Source organism: Pseudorasbora parva, chromosome 4 (genome assembly GCF_024679245.1).
Source record: "Pseudorasbora parva isolate DD20220531a chromosome 4, ASM2467924v1, whole genome shotgun sequence".
NCBI classification, from domain to species: Eukaryota; Metazoa; Chordata; class Actinopteri; order Cypriniformes; family Gobionidae; genus Pseudorasbora; species Pseudorasbora parva.
Genome location: NC_090175.1, coordinates 55,792,062 through 55,812,459, shown reverse-complemented (window position 1 = coordinate 55,812,459; position 20,398 = coordinate 55,792,062). Strand labels below are relative to the sequence as shown.

Here is a 20,398-nt window from a genome sequence, read left to right as displayed (position 1 = left end):
GTGCCAAAAGGGTTCTTTCTTGTCATTATATAACCTTTTTAACATAAAAGGTTCTTTGGAGTTGACTCTACTCCAAAGAACCTTTTTTGCTAAAAAGGTTCTGTTATTCAGAGGAGACACCAATTGATACGGTCTCAGCTAACATTACTAACTAACATTAGCGTAGATGCCACTCTTTTTATGATGTAACAAGTACACCATAACACCTGATGTACTTGTTACATCATAAAAAGAGTGGCATCTACGCTAATGTTAGTCTCTCTGTTTTTCCCGAGGTTTACCCCGGATCCGGATCGGATGGTGGACCTGCGCCTGGACATGACCAAACGCATCCTGGAGTGTCTGCTGAGACCGTGTCAATTGGTGTCTCCTCTGAATTTGCCTCACCGGCACGTCATGCTCAAAAACCCGTCTCCGCTGCAATAATTCCGATCTTTCTTGTATTCATACTCGTGTAATCGACGCACCATCCTAAATAAACCCGTCTCTTTCCGGGATACCCTGAAATTTTGAATAATCCGATCTAATATGATTTCTGACCTGTAAGGTTGCCAGAATAATAATCTTACACTGTGTGTTAATAGGCCAGAGGAGAACTGGCACCCCGACTGAGTCTGGTTTCTCCCAAGGTTTATTTTCCTCCATCACGCCCTGGTGGAGTTTTGGTTCCTTGCCACTGTCGCCTTTGGCTTGCTCAGTTGGGGACACTAAAATTATGATCAAAGTTATTCAACTAGTTATACAGATAAAATTTATGATTTAGGTTTTAATTAATTCTATAAACTATAATACGGATCTGCCAACATTGTCGCTATATGATAAATTAAAATAAGCTGATAACATCACTGTTTTCTCCAGAACGACTGTACAGCCAAATTAAATTTTGATGCAATATTATCCTGTTTGACACTGTGAAGCTGCTTTGACACAATCGTGATTGTAAAAGTGCTATATAAATAAAGTTGATTGATTGAATGACAAAAACCCTTTTGGCACTTAAAAAGGGTTCTATATAAAACCTTTTAGGGGTTCCAAATACGTAGCACTGATAGAACCTTTTAAGGTTTTATTTAGAACCTTTTCTTCTAAGATTGTGGCATAAATGCCTTCACACAACAATTTGAACTGCATATTGTCATACTAGGGGCTGAGGTGGGTCAGAGCAGGCATCATTTAAGGCATCTTTACACCGACAAATTAAGGCTGATATGTGCCTATGCTAAAAATGATGTGTAAAGACACAATGCAGCATAGAAGCCAGAGTAAATGATGCCTGTTCTGCCCCGCCTCAGCCCCTAGTATGGCAGTTATAATTGCTGTGTAAAGGCATTTATGCCAGCATTAAACCTGAGTGATCTGGGGTTGTTACTCGTGTCATTGTCACTTTTGCCCTTTGTGTTATCATTATAAGATCATTGTTGTAGTTTGTGTTTGTTGGTGTTGCCACACATCTTGTATATGTTAGTAGCACAAATGGTGTTTCTGCAAGTGGTCGGTGCCTTTTATTTGTGGTTTTTTGTGGAGGCATGAACTTTTAAACTTAAGCTATTATTTTGGCTTGCTCTTAACACCGTTTTGCTCCCACTTATAATAAAATAATGGGCTTATAATAAAATAATAATAAAATAATGGGCGAATTAACTTTGAGATACCAGTTGGAAAGGTTTATTTATGCTACACCGTATCCTATCCAGGTCATAATACTCTGGTAGAAATGCAAAATGGTGGTTCCGGTACCCTTAGATGTGTGATGCTGGTGAAATAAGTGTGGATGTTTAAGGCAGTTTGAAGGACATGGGGGCCGCGAGGCTCTTTTAAATCTTTTGCATTGAGGTCATTTCTATATATTTTTGACCTATATCTGCTCTACATATGAAATGCTAAACCAGCTCTACCTAACCAAACCCATGAGAGAAAAAAAAGAAGAAAATCCTCTGATAGTAATACAATATGTAGCCTACAGGTGTGAACAGACTTTGTTATTAGCCTCAACAAAGAGTGTTTTCATTCCAAAGCAAACATGTCTGTTCCTCAAAGAAGAAAGTTGCATTGTACATGACAGTGATTACTTCCATTTCATAACACAATTTACTAATATATATTTTAAAATGATACAGAGTCCGGTCCTTTTCATGACAATTTAAATGGAGCTGAATTAGCTTTTTTCCTTTGCAGTTTTTTTCAGACAGTATTAATAGAGGTTTGTGAAAACAGTAACCCAAACCATTTCAGCCATTCACAAAAGTACAGTAACATTTGTAATATGCAAAAAGTCAGATATAAGATAATAAATTATATAAGATTATCCAATTCTAAAATCAGGCTTTTAACAGATGATGTATCCTAACAATAAATGAAAACAGAGTTTTTAAGTACAATCAACTTGGATGTTTAAGTCATTTAAACTTAAATTACATTAAACTAACTTATTACAAAAAGTTATGCCTATGTTGATGAGCAATGTAAAAATATATGTTGTCATAACCTATTGATCATATTTTTATACAGTGCAGTCGAACATGAAACGTGTTCTAACATTAAATTATATCATTTAGTTCAATAAATCCTTGAATAAATACCTTAATTTATTACTACTAAAGTGCATATCATTGGTGAAGTAAATCAGAGGCAACAATAATGCATTATGATCATATTTTGACAACTTTGGTCATCATTTTAGCCATTATAGAAACTATTATGAAATGTATAATTTTAGTTTTGGGTTTTATTCACACAAGATCCTTTCCTTATTTATCTGTTAGACAAACACATAAAAAGGCCATTCGGTCTTTAGAAATGAATGGAAGCTCAAGAAATTGTTTCAAATGCATTAAAATGCAAAATGATGTTTGCAGCACCCTCAGATGTGTGATGTGGACTAAACTTTAAGGCACTGTGAAGGACATGGAGGCTGCGACAGTCTATTGACTGACAACATATAGCAAACCTTTTTCAGCATTAACATTGACAAGGTCCTGTAGTCAGAGTCTAACGTGTACTTATGGATTCTGTCCATTTACAGAAGCAGTTTGACTCATTAGATATTGGTGAACACAGTACACAATCTGCACAGTCATTATTTGCTTACTGTGAAAAATGGTCAAAAGGGATATAATTAAGGTAGCGTGCAATTATAACCATAGAAACATGTCATAAAAGACGAATTCTGATAACTAAACAAATAAGGGCTTGAATTAAAGAGAAACGTAAGTTATTTATGACCACTTATTATTAACAAGCCATAGATCTATTGATAAGGCAATAGTTAATAGACCAGACCTTCACCTGGGTGTCATAGAAATGACCTACCTGTATAAATGAAGGTTAAGTAATGTTAAAACTAAATGACACCTGACAAACTCCACCCTAATTTTCCCAGAACACCTCCCCATTAAACAGGTGAGATGGCAGGGTATAAATTTGTGAACCTGGTTTGGACACACAGGGACTTTGTCTCCAATTGGCTCCAAGACAGGGGGGCTAACCAGACATCATTGGATTTTAGGTGGACGCCAGGAAGAAAAAATGGGGCTTGGAGTGAGTGAACTAAAGCTACTGCAAGACTCATCGCTGAATTTGTTTCATTTTATTATCTAATTCTGCATGTTTTTTGGGCGGATCTGGTAAGATGTTGGTGAGTTATATATATTGTTTTATGCCTGACAGACAGGGAATGATAAGTACAAGTTGGCAGCAACTACAGAAGATGGAGTCAAAAAGCCCAAAAAAGGGAAAAAGACCAAAAAGGACATGGACGAACTTAAGAAAGAAGTGGAACTGGTATGAAATTACACACACACACACACACACACACACACACACACACACACACACACACACACACACACACACACACACACACACACACACACACACACACACACACACACACACACACACACACACACACACACACACACAGTTACTGATTGAAGTAACGCTTTGCAGAAGTGGTTGATTTGGTCATATGGAGAAAAACTGAGAAAAACTTGTTTAGATTACACTGTAAGCAATGTATAACATGCACAATTTCACACAAGTTCTCCCAATAATAGGGGCTATAAACCAACATGGGATATTTTGCAAAGACAAATAAAGTCACAACATTAAGTTTCTCAGACGAAGGCGTCTACACAGCAAGGGAATACCACACCTAAGAGTATCTCTGCGTTTAGTCTTTATTTAAGGGATTAATTTACTATTCTTTAGAAAATTGCACAATCCTCTGCGACTGTAATCAACCACGCAATTGGCCGGGCAAACTCTGACAGCACATAATAGATATTTAATTAAACAAAAAATCTTCTGAAGTCCCAAATTTTTAATAGTTAAAAATCTAGTGTAGTCTGAAAGTGAGGTCATTTGAAACATCTTTACTCTTCTGCAGGACGACCACAAGCTGACACTCGAAGAGCTTAATCGAAAATACGGCAGTGATCTGACCAAGGTGAGCAGAAGTTTAGTGACACTTTTGGGGGAAATATTAATAATGCATTATTTATTATTTATGTGAAAGGAATTATTACATTTTGTGCCGATTGTAACCTTTAGGTAAAAAAGAGGAACTGGTAACTTGCCTAGTACTTTTTTTAGCAATGTCATCATTTCATGGTAGCAGTTACTTTCAACATTTGTTCCTAGTTTTAAATATAACAAGTAATGGATCTGTAGCCACCTGCATGTCATATTATTATTTATGAGCAGCTAGTTTTCTACATGCCTTTAATTACTTCATTTTCATACCTTGTGGCAGGGTTTGTCCCTTTTCAGAGCAAAGGAAATCTTAGCCCGTGATGGACCAAATGCCTTGACTCCACCTGTTACGACTCCAGAGTGGGTCAAGTTCTGCAGACAACTCTTTGGTGGTTTCCAAACTCTGCTGTGGATTGGTGCCTTTCTTTGCTTCTTTGCATATTCAATCCAGGCTGCCTCTTCTGAAGAACCTGCAAATGACAATGTATGATTTTTTTTGTCATCATTTCTACATTGGCATAATGAGTTCATATGTCGATAAACTTAGTAGCATAATTTCAATCTGAGCTGATAGCCAGCATGCTATTGAGCAAGATATATAATATGAGGTTTCTTAATAATTTATTAATCCTAATAATTGTGCTGTAAGCTTTGGATAAAAGAAAATGATTAATGACAACTTGCATATTTTTTGCAGCTGTATCTGGGACTTGTGCTTGCTTTTGTTGTCACAATCAATGGATGCTTCTCGTACTATCAAGAGGCTAAGAGCAACAGGATCATGGATTCTTTTAAGAACCTTGTTCCTCAGGTATAAAAACGTTTATCTCAAAACTAGCATTCACAATGTACAAAGGATAGTTATGTTAACTTGTTCTCATGTAGCAAGCCCTGGTTGTTCGTGATGGAGAGAAAAAGATCATCAATGCTGAGGAGGTAGTCGTTGGGGATCTTGTGGAGGTCAAAAGTGGAGACCGAATCCCAGCGGATATTCGTGTCGTCTCTGCACAAGGATGCAAGGTAAGAACTAAAGAATTTCATGGCAAAATAATAATATGCTTACTGGAGTAAATGAGTTCATGAAATATACCTTCTTGCTTTGCTTTCCAGGTGGACAACTCTTCCCTCACTGGTGAATCTGAGCCCCAGAGTCGTACTCCTGAATTTTCAAGTGAAAACCCCTTGGAGACCAAAAACATTGCATTTTTTTCTACCAACTGTGTTGAAGGTACGACGTTAAAATACCTTTACAACAGGCGTGGACAAAATGAATGACTCAATTCTTTAAATGTAACAATGCTTAAACATGACTATCTTCAATAGGCACTGCCCGAGGTATCGTCATCAACACCGGTGACCGTACCGTCATGGGTCGTATCGCCAGTCTCGCCTCCAGCCTGGAAGGTGGACAGACACCAATTGCTAAAGAGATTGAGCATTTCATCCACATCATTACTGGTGTAGCTGTGTTCCTGGGCGTAACCTTCTTAATCCTCTCCCTGATCCTTGGCTACAATTGGTTGGAAGGGGTCATTTTCCTGATTGGAATCATTGTCGCTAATGTGCCTGAAGGTCTTCCTGCCACTGTAACTGTAAGTTGGAGTGATATGTTCACATATCATTTCACACACCTTCCAACTGTTACTTACGTTTGTTTACTCATGTAGGTGTGTCTAACTCTGACTGCCAAACGAATGGCAAAGAAGAACTGCCTAGTGAAGAATCTGGAAGCCGTGGAGACTCTTGGCTCGACCACCACCATCTGCTCTGACAAGACTGGTACTTTGACCCAGAACCGAATGACCGTCGCTCACATGTGGTTTGACAACCATATTCATATCGCAGACACCACAGAGAACCAGAGTGGAACCTCCTTTGACAAGAGCTCTGCAACTTGGTCTGCTCTTGCACGTATTGCTGGCCTTTGCAACCGTGCGGTTTTCCTTGCTGATCAGAGCCAACTCCCAGTCCTTAAGGTGTGTTATATTAATATCTACATTTAGACTACATTTATAGGCTTGCAACTTTTAGAGTTTTAACAATGAATATGCATTCTTTAGAGTGGCAACTTTTTCTTATCAATAAAATATGTTTTGTAGAGAGAAACAGCTGGTGATGCCTCAGAGTCTGCTCTGTTGAAATCTATTGAGTTGTGCTGTGGTTCAGTCACTGAAATGAGAGAGAAGTACACAAAGATTGCTGAAATCCCTTTTAACTCCACCAACAAGTATCAGGTATTTTTGTTGATGTATTCTTTGGAGATTTGCAGATTTGGTCTGGTCATCCTAACAGTACCTCATGTGCCTTTTTTAGCTCTCAATCCACAAGAATCCCAATTCCGCAGAGTCTAAGCACCTGCTGGTGATGAAAGGAGCACCTGAGAGAATCTTGGATCGATGCTCCTCCATTTTGATTGAAGGAAAAGAGCAGCCTTTGGATGATGAACTGAAAGATGCTTTCCAAAATGCTTATGTTGAACTCGGAGGTCTTGGAGAAAGAGTGCTGGGTAAAGCCACCTTATAAAGTTCACCAGTAAAAAACTCACCAAAGTTTCGACTGAAAACAGAATGGTAAATTACAGTGCATTTGAATAATTTTGTGCTCTCTTTCATAGGCTTCTGCCACTTTTGCCTCCCCGATGACCAGTTTCCTGAAGGTTTTGCATTTGATTCTGAAGAAGTAAACTTCCCCACTGAGAACCTGTGTTTTGTTGGCCTCATGTCCATGATTGATCCTCCTCGTGCGGCCGTACCAGATGCTGTGGTCAAATGTCGGAGTGCTGGAATCAAGGTGATGTCCTCATTTGAGATTCACTGCTTGAATATAATGTGAATATATTACATTGGATGACAACTCTGAATCTTATATTACAGGTTATCATGGTTACTGGTGACCATCCAATTACAGCTAAAGCCATTGCAAAGGGTGTTGGTATCATCTCTGAAGGCAATGAGACTATGGAAGATATTGCAGCTCGGCTGAAAATCCCTATTGAGGAGGTGAATCCAAGGTAAACTTGTTACTTCAACAACTAATTTATTCCAAAATTAGGCAAACAAAGTTTTACATTTGCTCTAGATGTCTGCTAATGCAAAGTGTGTCTCTAGAGATGCTAAGGCCTGTGTGGTCCATGGTGGAGAACTGAAGAATATGAGTGACGGGGACCTGGATGAGATCCTCCATTATCATTCAGAAATTGTGTTTGCCAGAACTTCTCCACAACAAAAGCTGATCATTGTGGAAGGTTGTCAGCGACAGGTACTGCTAGAGAGTACTATCTATCCAATCCTTTTGATAATAGATGATTTTACCCAGCAGGGACCATTTTAATGGATTTTTCCTCTAATCAGGGTGCCATTGTTGCCGTAACCGGTGATGGTGTCAATGATTCTCCTGCTCTGAAGAAGGCTGACATTGGTGTGGCTATGGGTATTGCTGGATCTGACGTATCCAAACAGGCTGCTGACATGATCCTTCTGGACGACAACTTTGCCTCAATCGTCACTGGAGTAGAAGAAGGTATGGCATGTTAATGAGAACATAATTGACTAAAGAATTATAAAGGTTACTCATTTTCCAAACATGTCTTCCACTTCAGGCCGCCTGATCTTTGACAACTTGAAGAAGTCCATTGCGTACACCCTGACCAGTAAGATCCCTGAGATGTCACCCTTCCTCTTCTTTGTCCTTGTGGGCATTCCTCTTCCTCTGGGCACCGTCACCATTCTCTGCATTGACCTGGGCACGGACATGGTAGGGATAAGATGTCATTTTTAGTAATCTGTAAATCTGTAAAATATACATGCATTCATTTTGACCTATGTATCCCCACAGGTTCCTGCTATATCATTGGCCTATGAAACTGCTGAAAGCGACATCATGAAGAGACAACCCAGAAATGCTGAAACAGATAGGCTGGTGAATGAGAGGCTAATCAGTATGAGCTATGGTCAAATTGGTAAGAGCATGTCTTTTTTGTACTGAGCGCCCTTGGTGTTCATTGCTAGGTGTTTCTTAGATGTTTTCATGTTTAATTTTTTAGGTATGATGCAAGCAGCTGGCGGGTTCTTTACCTACTTTGTGATTCTTGCCGAGAATGGATTTTTGCCTTGGGATCTGGTAGGAATTCGAATGGGCTGGGAAGACAGATTTCTCAATGACCTGGAAGACAGCTATGGCCAACAATGGGTGGGCGTCACAGCTCTACCATATCTGAAACACGTGAAACTAACATTTCCATAGAAATATCAATCTTTTAAATAACACTCTTGTGTTTACCTGTCTGATGTAGACCTATGAGCGCAGAAAGATTGTGGAGTACACATGCCACACAGCCTTCTTTACCAGTATTGTGATTGTGCAGTGGACTGACTTGCTAATCTGCAAGACCAGAAGGCTTTCCATCATGCAGCAGGGAATGAAGTATGTATGCAATGGGCCTGGCGTCAAACAAGCCATAAAATATTGGCCTAAAGTTTATCAGATTGAACTGTTTGTTCAGTTCCAATTCATGGTTGCTCATTGTACCTCTAAAAGCCCAGTTTGGCTAAATTATATTTTATCATGATTATATTTAATTTTTATTTCATAGGAACAAAGTCCTCATCTTTGGTCTGTTTGAGGAAACTGCTCTGGCCGCGTTCCTGTCTTACTGCCCAGGCATGGACGTTGCTGTCAGGATGTATCCAATGAAGTAGGTGAAATTTGGAAGATTTTATTTAAACATTTTTAATGTTTACATGACCTGTTGTGCATTGTTTTTTTTTATTAATTAACCCTGTTTTTGTTTTGTCATTTAGACCAATGTGGTGGTTCTGTGCCTTCCCATATTCACTGCTCATTTTCATCTATGATGAAGTTAGAAAATACATCATTAGGCAGAGGCCAGGAGGTAAACCCACTTTCGTTTCACATCCAACATATGTTTCCCAAGCAGAACGTTTAATTTTACATGACAAATATGACTTCTATTTGCAAATACAGTGGTTGAATGAACTAATATTTGTGCCGTTTTGTTTCAGGCTGGGTGGAACAAGAAACATACTATTAAAAGAAGACCTCTGTCTGTTGGGAACATGTGCAAAGAGATGTTAAATCATTCTGAAAATATCAAAATGAATGTCAATTTAAGTTAATAAATGTGTCAGCTTTTATGAGCTGGTTTAGTTTTTGTGTCTCATTATTTATGAGCTAGATATTTAAAACAAGAATCAAAGTTAGAAAAGTACACACAGTTGCATTTAACAGCACTCCTGGCATTATTTGGCACAGATAATACAACAAGACAGAACACATTTTCTGCGGTGAGAGGCACTTTTGTTTAAATTGTTTACTATTGGCAGCGAGCATTTTGCAGGCTTTTTATGGGCCCTGGGCACCTCACCTTTTTGTATTTCTCTGAGCGCCTGAAGTTGAAGAAAAATCAACTCTGAGCAGAAAAGCGCCTGAAGTAATTTGCGTTTTTTATTTTATTTTTTTACATTGCCCAATCTAATGAATGGAGAGGCGGGCCTTCCTTTGTGGTGACGGTTATCTTGGGTGCATCTAAATCCATTCCCTCGCTCCTGAGCTTGTGAATCAGCTTATAGTCATGTACACAATTTCGGGCACTGGTAAGGACAGTTAAGGACCCTAACTCACCACTATAAACTGTAAAAAATAATAACAAATTGGACGTAGTGTCCATGATGTCACCTAGAAGGTTCTGAAGAGCAGTTTTGAAGTCTCAAAATCGGCCATTGCCATCTTGGCAGCACGTCATGGCACGTTATGCCCAGATAACTGAAAATAGGCAAAGAGGCGGGACGTGGGCGGAGCTGAGGTGACCTAATGACTAACAGACAGCAGACAAATGGCAATCCACCTGTCACTCAAAGTGGCCACACCCTAATTTATGCAGAACTTTAAAGCTTTATATAATGTAAATGAATGAGTAATAAAAAAAATCACCTCATCACAGTCGTCATGAAGGGCAAAATTAGCAGTATAGACCAAAACCACAATTTGTCAAACATGTTTTATTGTGCTGTACATTTGGGCATTTTAACATGGGGCTCAATGAGTTTCTGCTCCCTTCTGGAGCCTGTCCCTAGTGGCCAGTCGATGAATTACAGTTTAAGTCACTTCCGTAATGGCTTCAAGAGAAACTGGGAGAGGTTTCCACTTTCTCACTACATATTGGGACACTGATGACTCTATTTCCACCGACATGACAATGTCCTTATTGTACAATATCATTACTGGTACTTATCTTTCTGACATTACTTGTAATGTTATTTTAAGTACATTATGATAAATTATTTGCTTGTTACATATACGTGCAACATTTCAGACATGAATAAAGCATAAATGTTAGCTAGATTGTGTTCATTACCTGGCTAGCGATGTATGTTAACCTGAAAAATAATAAAATAATGCTTTCCTATTTTTAAAAACATATTTCGCGTGTCATTATGTGTAGTGATTTAGCTCACATGCTTTAAGTTTCGCGCTTCAGAACTTCTGATAAGGGAACATAGTGATCATCATGGGTTTTGTGGTGCATTTTGGGACTTTTTAGGGACTGAATGTTTCAGTGCACTGGAAGGATTCTGCGATTGAGACAGCCCTTAAAAATGGCCACCATCATCAACAGTGTCCTACTAAACTAGGGAGCTGATTGGGACGCATTCTGAAGAAAAAAAAAACATTAAACCCATTCTGTCTGATTGGGGCCTACGGATAAGTTTCAACAAATGCCATGTTTCCACCACAGGAACTTTTCCCAGGAACTATAGGGACTTTGGGATGGTACTCGGTATGTTTCAACCACAGGAACCGCCGTCTAAATGAAGCTCCTGGTTGCGAGGTAGTAATTTTTAAAAGTTCAGGATCTTTCGGGGGCGGGACTTGGCCACTATAGACCGCGAGGGAAACGCAGGTCTGAGGGAAAAAGAGTTCCTGGGAAAAAAAGTTCCTGGGACAAATGGTTCTGGGTAATTTCGGAGGAAATGGGGCTAAAATCTTGGATGAACGCCAAGAGAGATGCAAGCAATCTTTACAATTTTATACTATCAGATGACAATAAGGAGAGGTGACCACAATTCCACATTTATTTACAATGTAGTGTTTACAATATTGGTCAACATCTCTTCATTCACATCTTTTGAAATGTATCACATCACGCTGTTTATATATATATATATATATATATATATATAATTTTTATGTGTAAGAATTACACTTGACACGTTAGGTTGAGTTCATGTGGATTTTATGAATAGCTTAATAATAGGTTTGGATTTATTAGTAAATAAGGAATAATGTCTGTGGGTAATATTAATTGAAACTTTAACAATTCTACATTATTAAGTACACACAGTCAGACCTCAGATATAAATTTTAAAGCAGGTGTTTTTCTTTGAATCCAAGTTGCTAACAAGTTTCTAAATTATTCTAAATTGAGGACGTATTACATAAAGTAGGCTACACGACAAACGGGGATTTCCAGGAAAACACACTCTTCACTTCCATATTTCTTCAGCAAAAGCTTATAGAACAAGACTTAATGAGACTGAAACCGATCACATAAGTCAACATTACGTGAGGTTGAAGAGACTTACCTATCGATGCAGAGCGAGGCTTTGGCGGGCAAATGTTTAAGGGCTTCCTGTGCGACACAACACACTGTGATGACGCGTTTTAACGGGCATCTTAGCAAGTCATGCAACGTGTTTTTTTTTTCTTTCATGAAAGTAAAAAATACATTTATAACACTATACTATGTATTATAGTACCTTTGCATCAAAATAGAAATATATGTTTTAATGCTGCTGTGTGGGTGTTTGTAATACAGCGGATGTGGAAGTGACGGGGCTTCTATTTCTTTTTATTAATCTTTTTTTTTTTTTGTTGGTCTTTTTGAAAGTTGCAAAAACATTATTGTGGAGTTTTTCAATTGGTATTGAGCAAATGGGAACACAAAAATATGTATGTTTAATGTAGTCTCAAGAAAATACATTGTGCCATTGTAGCTACATGAGAAACCTGGAAAATGAGTTTTTTAAATGTATTTATTTTTTATAATTACAAACAAAACAAATAGAATACATTGTGGTACAGTTCAGAGTATATAAGAATAACAAGGAAATATTATATTGCGTTGTCAAACATCAAAAAGTAACATAAAAAAAAAGAAGTGTGATAGATTAAAATACGCTGCTACAATTAACGTTTTAAAGACAACATACAAACGTTATGCAGAGATTTATGTACTTTTCAGTTCAGCCTAATGGAACCATCAAAAATGCCCCGTAATTAGAGAAATCTATTGCAGTATGTGTAATAAACTATTGTTCTGTTGGGGAAATGTTAAATAAGAGTCAATGAACACCTGGCATAACGCAGCATTTTTAAAATGTGTTTAACAAAGAAAGTGTAAGTACATTTTATTAAGCACTGTCATAAAAAATGCTAACATCATAAAGCTTTGATTAGTGGGATTCATGTAAAAAGCAAGTTTGATTGTTGTTTTAAAAGGAAATTTCGCTCAGAAAAAAACAAAACAAAATAATTGTTATCATTCGCTCACCCTCATGTTGTTTCAAACCTGTATGACTTTAAGGGTCCAAATAATGGACCAAAATGACTTTCACTGTATAAACATTATATATATTTATTCATGTTTCACAGAAAAAGAATTATAGAGGATTAGAGCGACATGCGGGTGAATAAACAACTGGATGAACTATAGCAAAAATAAGTATTAATGTTGTTAAACAGACAAACAATGAAATTAAACATGCAACAATTAAGAGCTTTTGTCACCATTCCTTAAATTGCAAATTTCTTTAAACGAAATACACATTAAGTTACCGCAGCTGACACATTATCAGACGTCTTCCACTAAAATCCACTTTCCATTTTGAGATGAGCAGGCAAGCAAAATTTGATTTTAAAATAATGGAAGAGGCTTCGACAACTTTATAATAATAATAGTAATATTGAGAGTCAGTTTCCAGGAGTTAGTTTATTGTTGCATGTTGACAAGACAACTTCCTTAATTCTTTTTTAATCCCTAAAGCAACAGATTGATGGGTTAGTGTTTCTATAGAGTTGCTTTTACAAAGAAACAAACACACAGCGACATTCACACCATTCAGTTGTTAATGGAAGGCCTTTTTATACATTCAAACAGCAATGTATCAAAAAACAACACATGTATTTGTCTTATAAACACAAAGAGGAAGTCTACGCACACTTTCCTGTGGTGAGAAAGACGTTTCCTTTCTTCAGACTGAGCTCATCGATGTCAATGCAATCAAGACACTAAGATTCTGGCATGAAAAGGGTTAAAAATGTGACTACACTATGTATGATAACATGAAAGCAGAAAATGCTGATATTATGAACAAAAAATAATATTTTACAATTTACATTACTGTAAATAAAATAATAGATACAGTGATAAAAAGGTTTGCATATAGCAGTGATCATATACAATTTAATATATTAAACAAACAAACAAACTCAAGAGTGAACTATGAATGAATCATAACCACACCCGAGAAAAGTCCCAGCGGTGTAGGAGTTTCCACTCATGGCTTAAAGCCTGATGCCTTTCAATGGAAAAATACCATCATTCAAGAGTCATGCTTTTGACTGTTCTTTAAATTACAGAAGGACTAAAACACTTCAAAATAAAACTTAGAAACATGGTTTCATTTGAGATTCATCTTATAATAGCAAGAGTCACCACAACTGACCTAAAATGACATTGTCCTGTTTTCATTTGAACTCTAATACATATGGGTTTTGTCTGAAAAATGTAATGTCATAAAAAGCCCTCAAACCCTCGCAACCAAACAGGTTCAGAATTGATCTGAATTGCATTCAGGGCTCAACAGTGCAGGATGCATTCATAACAATAAAGCAATCAGCAAGGTTTTGTGTTGTCTGCCATAACTTTGCAGCAAGAGACAGCTTCTATTTCTCAGTATCAGCTGTTTCCCATTCAAAATGATTACATCTATATTTAATTATGGCGCTGTCTATTTACACTGAGTGCAAATATGAAAGCTATTTCTACTAACTCTGTCCACCCCTACTCAATTTGCCTTCAGTACAAACAGCGCATTACTACTACTAACACTTTCTGAGATTACCATTACTGTCACCAAACGCTATTTATTGAAAATTGTACTAGGTACAAACAGTATATACACCTATTTACACTCAGTGAAAACAGAATCAACCCTTTATTTTACACATACACCCTGTCTACAGTGGACACGTCGCATCAAAACAACATTAATCAATGACTGATACTGTCCACACTGGGTGGAAACTGGATTTGGACCAGGGTCATCACAAGCATTGGGTGGAGCCCAGCTTGAGTTAAAGTAAGCAGGACTACCCTCGCCATTTGGTCCATTCGCAATCACCTTCCTGCTAGAGAGTAGGTTCACATTTGCGATCGCCGTAAGACCCATGTTCGCATCAGTTGCGTTGCCCTAAAGGCTTCAAGTGAAATCGAAGAGCGATTTAGCATATTGCCTAGTTTCAAGAGTTCAACACACAAGATCTTTTCAGTCAGTAGAGGTCAGACGTCCTAAGTAAAGACATTTTATGTACAAATTGATCTTGTAATTCAACTTTAGGGTGTGTTCACACTTGGCATGTTTGGTTGGATTAAAACGAACCCTGGTGTGATTGCTCTGTTAGCACGGTTCATTTGATTAAGTGTGAACGCTGCCATCTGAACTCTGGCGCGCACCAAACAAGCATGAAAAGATGGGTCTCCGTCCGCTTCCAAGCGATCTCTGGTGCGGTTTGAATTGTGCTGTGGGAGTGCTGGTCTAAAAACCAGGTGAGTTCAGGTGCATTGCTGGAGAGTTTATTACACACACAGGGACGTGCAGCAACACACACATGCCAATATTAATAATATTAAAAGGCTTGCTCTCTGGAGAAGGGTTCTGTTTTTACACTCGCATGTTAATTAGTGAATCCGCCATGGTGTGAGCGCAACTGGCTTTTAAAGGGAATGGGAGGAGATTTTATTGCAAGTTTTGCCCAAAACACACCCATGACTCATTAGGAGACTGGGGGCAATCCTTTTGGACCAAATGCACCGGTTTTTTTTCCACCACTAAATTAGCAAAGGTGGATTACAACAAACCCTACTTGCATCTGCACCATGTGCCCAGATTGTTAAAATAGGGCCCCATGTCAGAAGATGCGACCCTAAAAAGGACAGAATCCTTAAGCAGACCATTTATCTCATCATAGTGGCGATGTTGCCCATCACAGTTATGTACAGGCGTCAGAACGCATCTCCTCGAAGCAGATCTTCGTTTGTGACGGAGGGATTCCTGACGCCGTTTTATTTCCTTTACACACTTTATAAGCTCTTCACGAGATCTCAGCTGGTCAAAACACCATCATATGTAGCTACGCACGTACAACAAGCACATTTAGCCCAGCACACAGCATCGATTTGGATGTTCGATAAGTTGGATGCTCGAAATATACATCATAAAAGCCGAACAATCAGGTTGTGAATGCAGCCCTATGTTTTTAGGTTCGGTATCAAAAATGTGAAAGGTAAGCGGACCATGACCTCATGAACCAAGTGAACTGAATTACATGTATGAACACACCCTTAAACAGACAGTGTTTATGTATACTACTACAAAAGGTGCTTCATTTGAAGCAATCTATTGAATAAAGTGCTTTTTAAAAAAACGTGACTCGACTAGAGTGCTAATTTGCAAAGCTGGTGCTTAACTAATCCACATCACTATGATCAGAACTGCTGTTCTCATTTTTGTTTATTTTGTTATTGAGAGGAAAGCGCACAGCACATATTTACATATTCATCCAAACGTCGCTCTTTTAGCAGAGTGGGTGATGTCAGGATGTTGACTAGCAGTATATTGCCACTTGTGTATTTTTTTTCTTGTGTATTTCTTTTTACCCCAAAGTGAAGAACGAATATAAACTTTGCTGTGAGTATATTAGAGCCTTAAGACTCTGATCTGGATACACTTTTACGCAAATCTATGTTGACAGCCTCAAGCTATGGCAATGCTTTGCTTCAATGGAAATGCCCAATGTAGACAAGGTGTAAGTTTAAATACACGCTGCATTTCTTTGTCCAACATCCAGCAAAACTATATAAAAACTACATAAATAAAGGCATATTTACATATAGTTACAAAAAGTTACATGCCAGTTTGATTCAGTACAGTTGAGAATTAAATATCACATCACCTATGTTGATCTTTGGTTGTCCACTGGCAGAAAATATCTGATTTTTTTTTTACACACAACCAATTGAGATTTGATTAGTTATCCAATATGTAGCATTGTGTGATGAAAAAGCTCCTCCCTACCGCATCCCTTTGACTGCTCTCAGATCTACAATCGATGATTGCACCACTTCTCATCAGTTAAATCCACACTGTTCGTTCTCCTCCGGTGGACAGTATGCAGGAAGGATTGCTTCTGGAAGCCCCTTTTGTGTCAAGGATTTGTCAAAACCCTATACCAGGACTACACCTGAACTAAAGCAACACATGTAGAGAACACACAAATGCTGAAAGTGACACAAACAACACAGGGGATCCAAAACATTAGCAAATAATCCAGTCAAAAGATCCGTTTTGGAAGAAAACTAAATCCTGCAGTGTTAACACACTGTAGCAATTCAATTAATGTATAAATACATGAAAAGTTCCAAACTATTAATTTTTCTATCATTGAATGTTTTCTGCTCATTTTTTGGGAAAAATTTATAATCCTTGAGAAAGATTTTTTTTTTAGTCGATTGGATGAAAAATCCTCATTCTGTCGTATCGTTCTGGTTTCTCCTTCACAGAAGCAGATGTTCATTTCTAGAAAGTAAAATAAGCAATTTTGTTTAGAACTGCAGAAACAGGAACAATGTGCTGAAGAACTGAACTGAGAAGAGCTAGATGTTGATCTTGATCAAATTACTGAAATTAAACTCGACACAGGATGAACATGCAATGACCGCTCAACTCTGATAATGAATAAGAGGAATCAGGCGAATTGTGTCCAGAGACACAATGATGTGCTATTATCTTACCCTCATTGTTTTTCCACATCTTTTCCTTCCTGATTAGTCTCTTCTGTTTTCAGAGGAACATTCTCTATGAAAATCAGAAATGTATGCAAACAAGAGTCAAGGACAGCTAAACACTAGTAAAAAAAAAAACAATCAGATTCAGAGAATGCAGTGTTAAAAATTATAAACACTGCTGAGCTTGTGTCTATCATAATATGATTTTATTCACTTTGCGAGAACATGCAGCAGAATTGAACTTGACAAAGAGAACAATCTTGTGGTCGACCGATATTAGTTTTTTGATTGCCAACATCTTTGAGAGCAGTGTGACCGATGGCCAATATAAATTAAGCCGATATATAATATAAATAATTTATATTTATTTTAATTAATATTTAATAAATTAGAAATATGAAAATAAAATATGAAAATAAAAAATAAATAAAAATCTTAAAAATAAACTTGCTTATACCTTAAATGGCAACTTCATAATTTTTCTTCAATATTTTTAACGAATAAAGTCATTGTTTAAAAATATATGAATAAAAAGGAAGAAAACACTGTAGGCAAACCAGTCCCTCCAGGATTTCGCAATATTTTTTTGTGATTTTTGCACTCAAAATTACTGACTTTGTGGTGGTGATTTTCAGAAATGTGCAAAAAATACAATTGTGATTGTTTAAAAAAATAAAATAAATTTGGATACCACATTTACCATAATATGTATTATGTTAGATGCACAATAGTCATACACGACAATAGAACAAACAAAATGTACAAATCTTGTTTATTTTGGTATCTTACAAAAAAAAGCCTAGCCCAGTGGTGTACTATGTATCTTTAATAACATGATCACTTAGGGTGGGAAATATCTGGGAAAAGTAAATCACAGCAATAAGCAAATGCCTAATATAAAGAGTTCTCATTGAATTAATTAATCAGGGAAACAGTCAGTAATAAAATAAGAACTAATAAACAAATTATAGGAGGACAAATAAATACAACAAAGATATAGATACAAACTTTTTTTTCCTTTATTTTTGTACGTTTAAGTCAGGCTACTTTTCGTTTTTTTCCCAGTTGTTGCTATTTGATGGGTAGCCAATAGGATATATTAGGGTGCTTTCACTTTAAAGATTACTGCCTACAGTAATGCACGGACACAAAATTGTCACACGTGTGGAACGACATTAGGGTGAGGAGTTAATGACCATTTTCATTCAATCAATTTCATTTTTGGATGAACTAACCCTTTAAGAGATACCTGTTTATATCATCTTACCGTTGTTCGGTGAAGCCGGAGATGGCTGCTCACCTGTGAGAAAGAAATAAGATCCATGAGTTCATGCACAATGGCACAATGTTAGTAAATTACAACAAAAAAAAAAAAAATTATATATAAAAAAATATTGGCCTAAATAAATAATATAAATGCCTACTCATAAAAAAAAAAACAATGAAAAGCTGAATACTTTTCAAGTAAGGGCATTACTTCAAGTCCTCTGAGCCTTACGGCACCATGTTTCATCTGTGCTGTTTATGTCTTTGATACTATGATCCATACTATCCATATGTTTTGCTGACTAACAGTTTTCTGATAGTTTGAGTGTATTTTATTACTTGAATACCATCAGACTGCTTTACTCCAAAGGCTCAGAGTGAAATCAGATTAGCAATTAATGATCCAATGGTCTTGTTTTGTTCGTTTATAATAAGCGTATAAGCTCAACAAATACATTTAAAAAGCTCAACTTGAATAAACCTAAATAGCATGTATTAGTTCCTTATAGGCTTTGAATAAAAAAAAACACTTAATCAATGTGTGACAACATTGGTAATACCGGTATCACGACTGGGCTTTTAAATCACTGATTTTATCTAACTGAAAGTAACATGCACACGGCCGCTCTGGCATTATTATTATTAAGTATATTAAGCAGACAGTTTCATTTATTATTTGTATTGTCTGTTCTCTAACTGAACTATATTTTATTACTATAAAAAAAAATCTAAATGATGGTGGGGCTGTGCTACGGTGTGCAAGTGATGTTACCGGTGTTGAGTCTGAACACTGGCAACACCGACTATTATAGCAAGCCTAAGAGATGCCTGTTTATAACATCTTACCTCCGCTCTCTGCTGAATTCAAACTATTTTGCTTTGCTCCAGTATCACCTGTGAGAAAGAAAAAGATCCCTGAATTCATGCACAATGGTACAGAGTAAATTACCACAAATACTAAAAAACATTTCATTAAATATAAAAAATGATTGGCCTTAATAAATTATATAAATGCCTACTCATAAAAAACCAATGAAAAGCTAAATACTTTTCAAGTAAGGGCTTTATATCAAGTCCTCACGGCACCATTTCATCTGTGTTGTTTATGTCTCTCATATGATCTATACTATCCATATGTATTGCTAACTTACAGTTTTCTGATAGTTTGCGTGCATTACATTCCTTGAATACAATGATTTACAATGATTTCCTTGTAGGCTTTGTAAAAATAAAAAATAAATTAAAAAATAGAGTCACAGGGCAGAATGATATGAATAACATGTTAAATATAAAAAGCCTATTACTAATTTATTTCTCAAAATAACAATCCATCAAATGAAACAATGAACCGGGCCATCACTAGAGGGGACAAAGGTGCTGATGAAATTAAATGTCCATCAAATTATATCAAGTATTTTTATCGTATGTTCGTTGCTGGTATGAAGTTTTTTACATCACTCAAACAGACATAAACTCACCTCTGAAACGTGAAAAGATGCCATCAACACGAGCTGGTGTAAAAAAAAAAAAAAAAAAAAACGTGATTAAAAATCAATTATCAGACTTCTAAGAAAG

The 20,398-nt window shown here is 37.0% G+C and overlaps 1 protein-coding gene and 1 long non-coding RNA gene across 2 annotated transcripts; one reads left to right on the top strand and one right to left on the bottom strand.

Moving 5' to 3' along the window:
- Window positions 1-3,418: 3,418 nt before the first annotated feature.
- LOC137073602 (sodium/potassium-transporting ATPase subunit alpha-1-like) lies at window positions 3,419-9,924 on the top strand. The gene is made up of 22 exons (XM_067442270.1): window positions 3,419-3,537; window positions 3,667-3,780; window positions 4,388-4,447; window positions 4,754-4,957; window positions 5,171-5,284; window positions 5,359-5,493; window positions 5,584-5,701; window positions 5,797-6,065; window positions 6,141-6,449; window positions 6,573-6,707; window positions 6,787-6,979; window positions 7,088-7,263; window positions 7,347-7,483; window positions 7,581-7,731; window positions 7,824-7,992; window positions 8,072-8,226; window positions 8,308-8,431; window positions 8,516-8,661; window positions 8,765-8,895; window positions 9,065-9,166; window positions 9,273-9,364; window positions 9,495-9,924. Exons 1-22 carry the CDS (start codon window positions 3,526-3,528, stop codon window positions 9,521-9,523), a joined length of 3,075 nt encoding a protein of 1,024 aa, XP_067298371.1. The 5' UTR covers window positions 3,419-3,525; the 3' UTR covers window positions 9,524-9,924.
- A 3,537-nt stretch (window positions 9,925-13,461) lies between these two features.
- Window positions 13,462-19,739, bottom strand: LOC137073601 (uncharacterized). The gene is made up of 4 exons (XR_010904791.1): window positions 19,670-19,739; window positions 18,825-18,857; window positions 17,564-17,627; window positions 13,462-17,348 (listed from the first exon to the last, which is right to left on the bottom strand). It is a non-coding gene; the product is annotated as an uncharacterized lncRNA (long non-coding RNA).
- Between the last annotated feature and the right edge of the window lie 659 nt (window positions 19,740-20,398).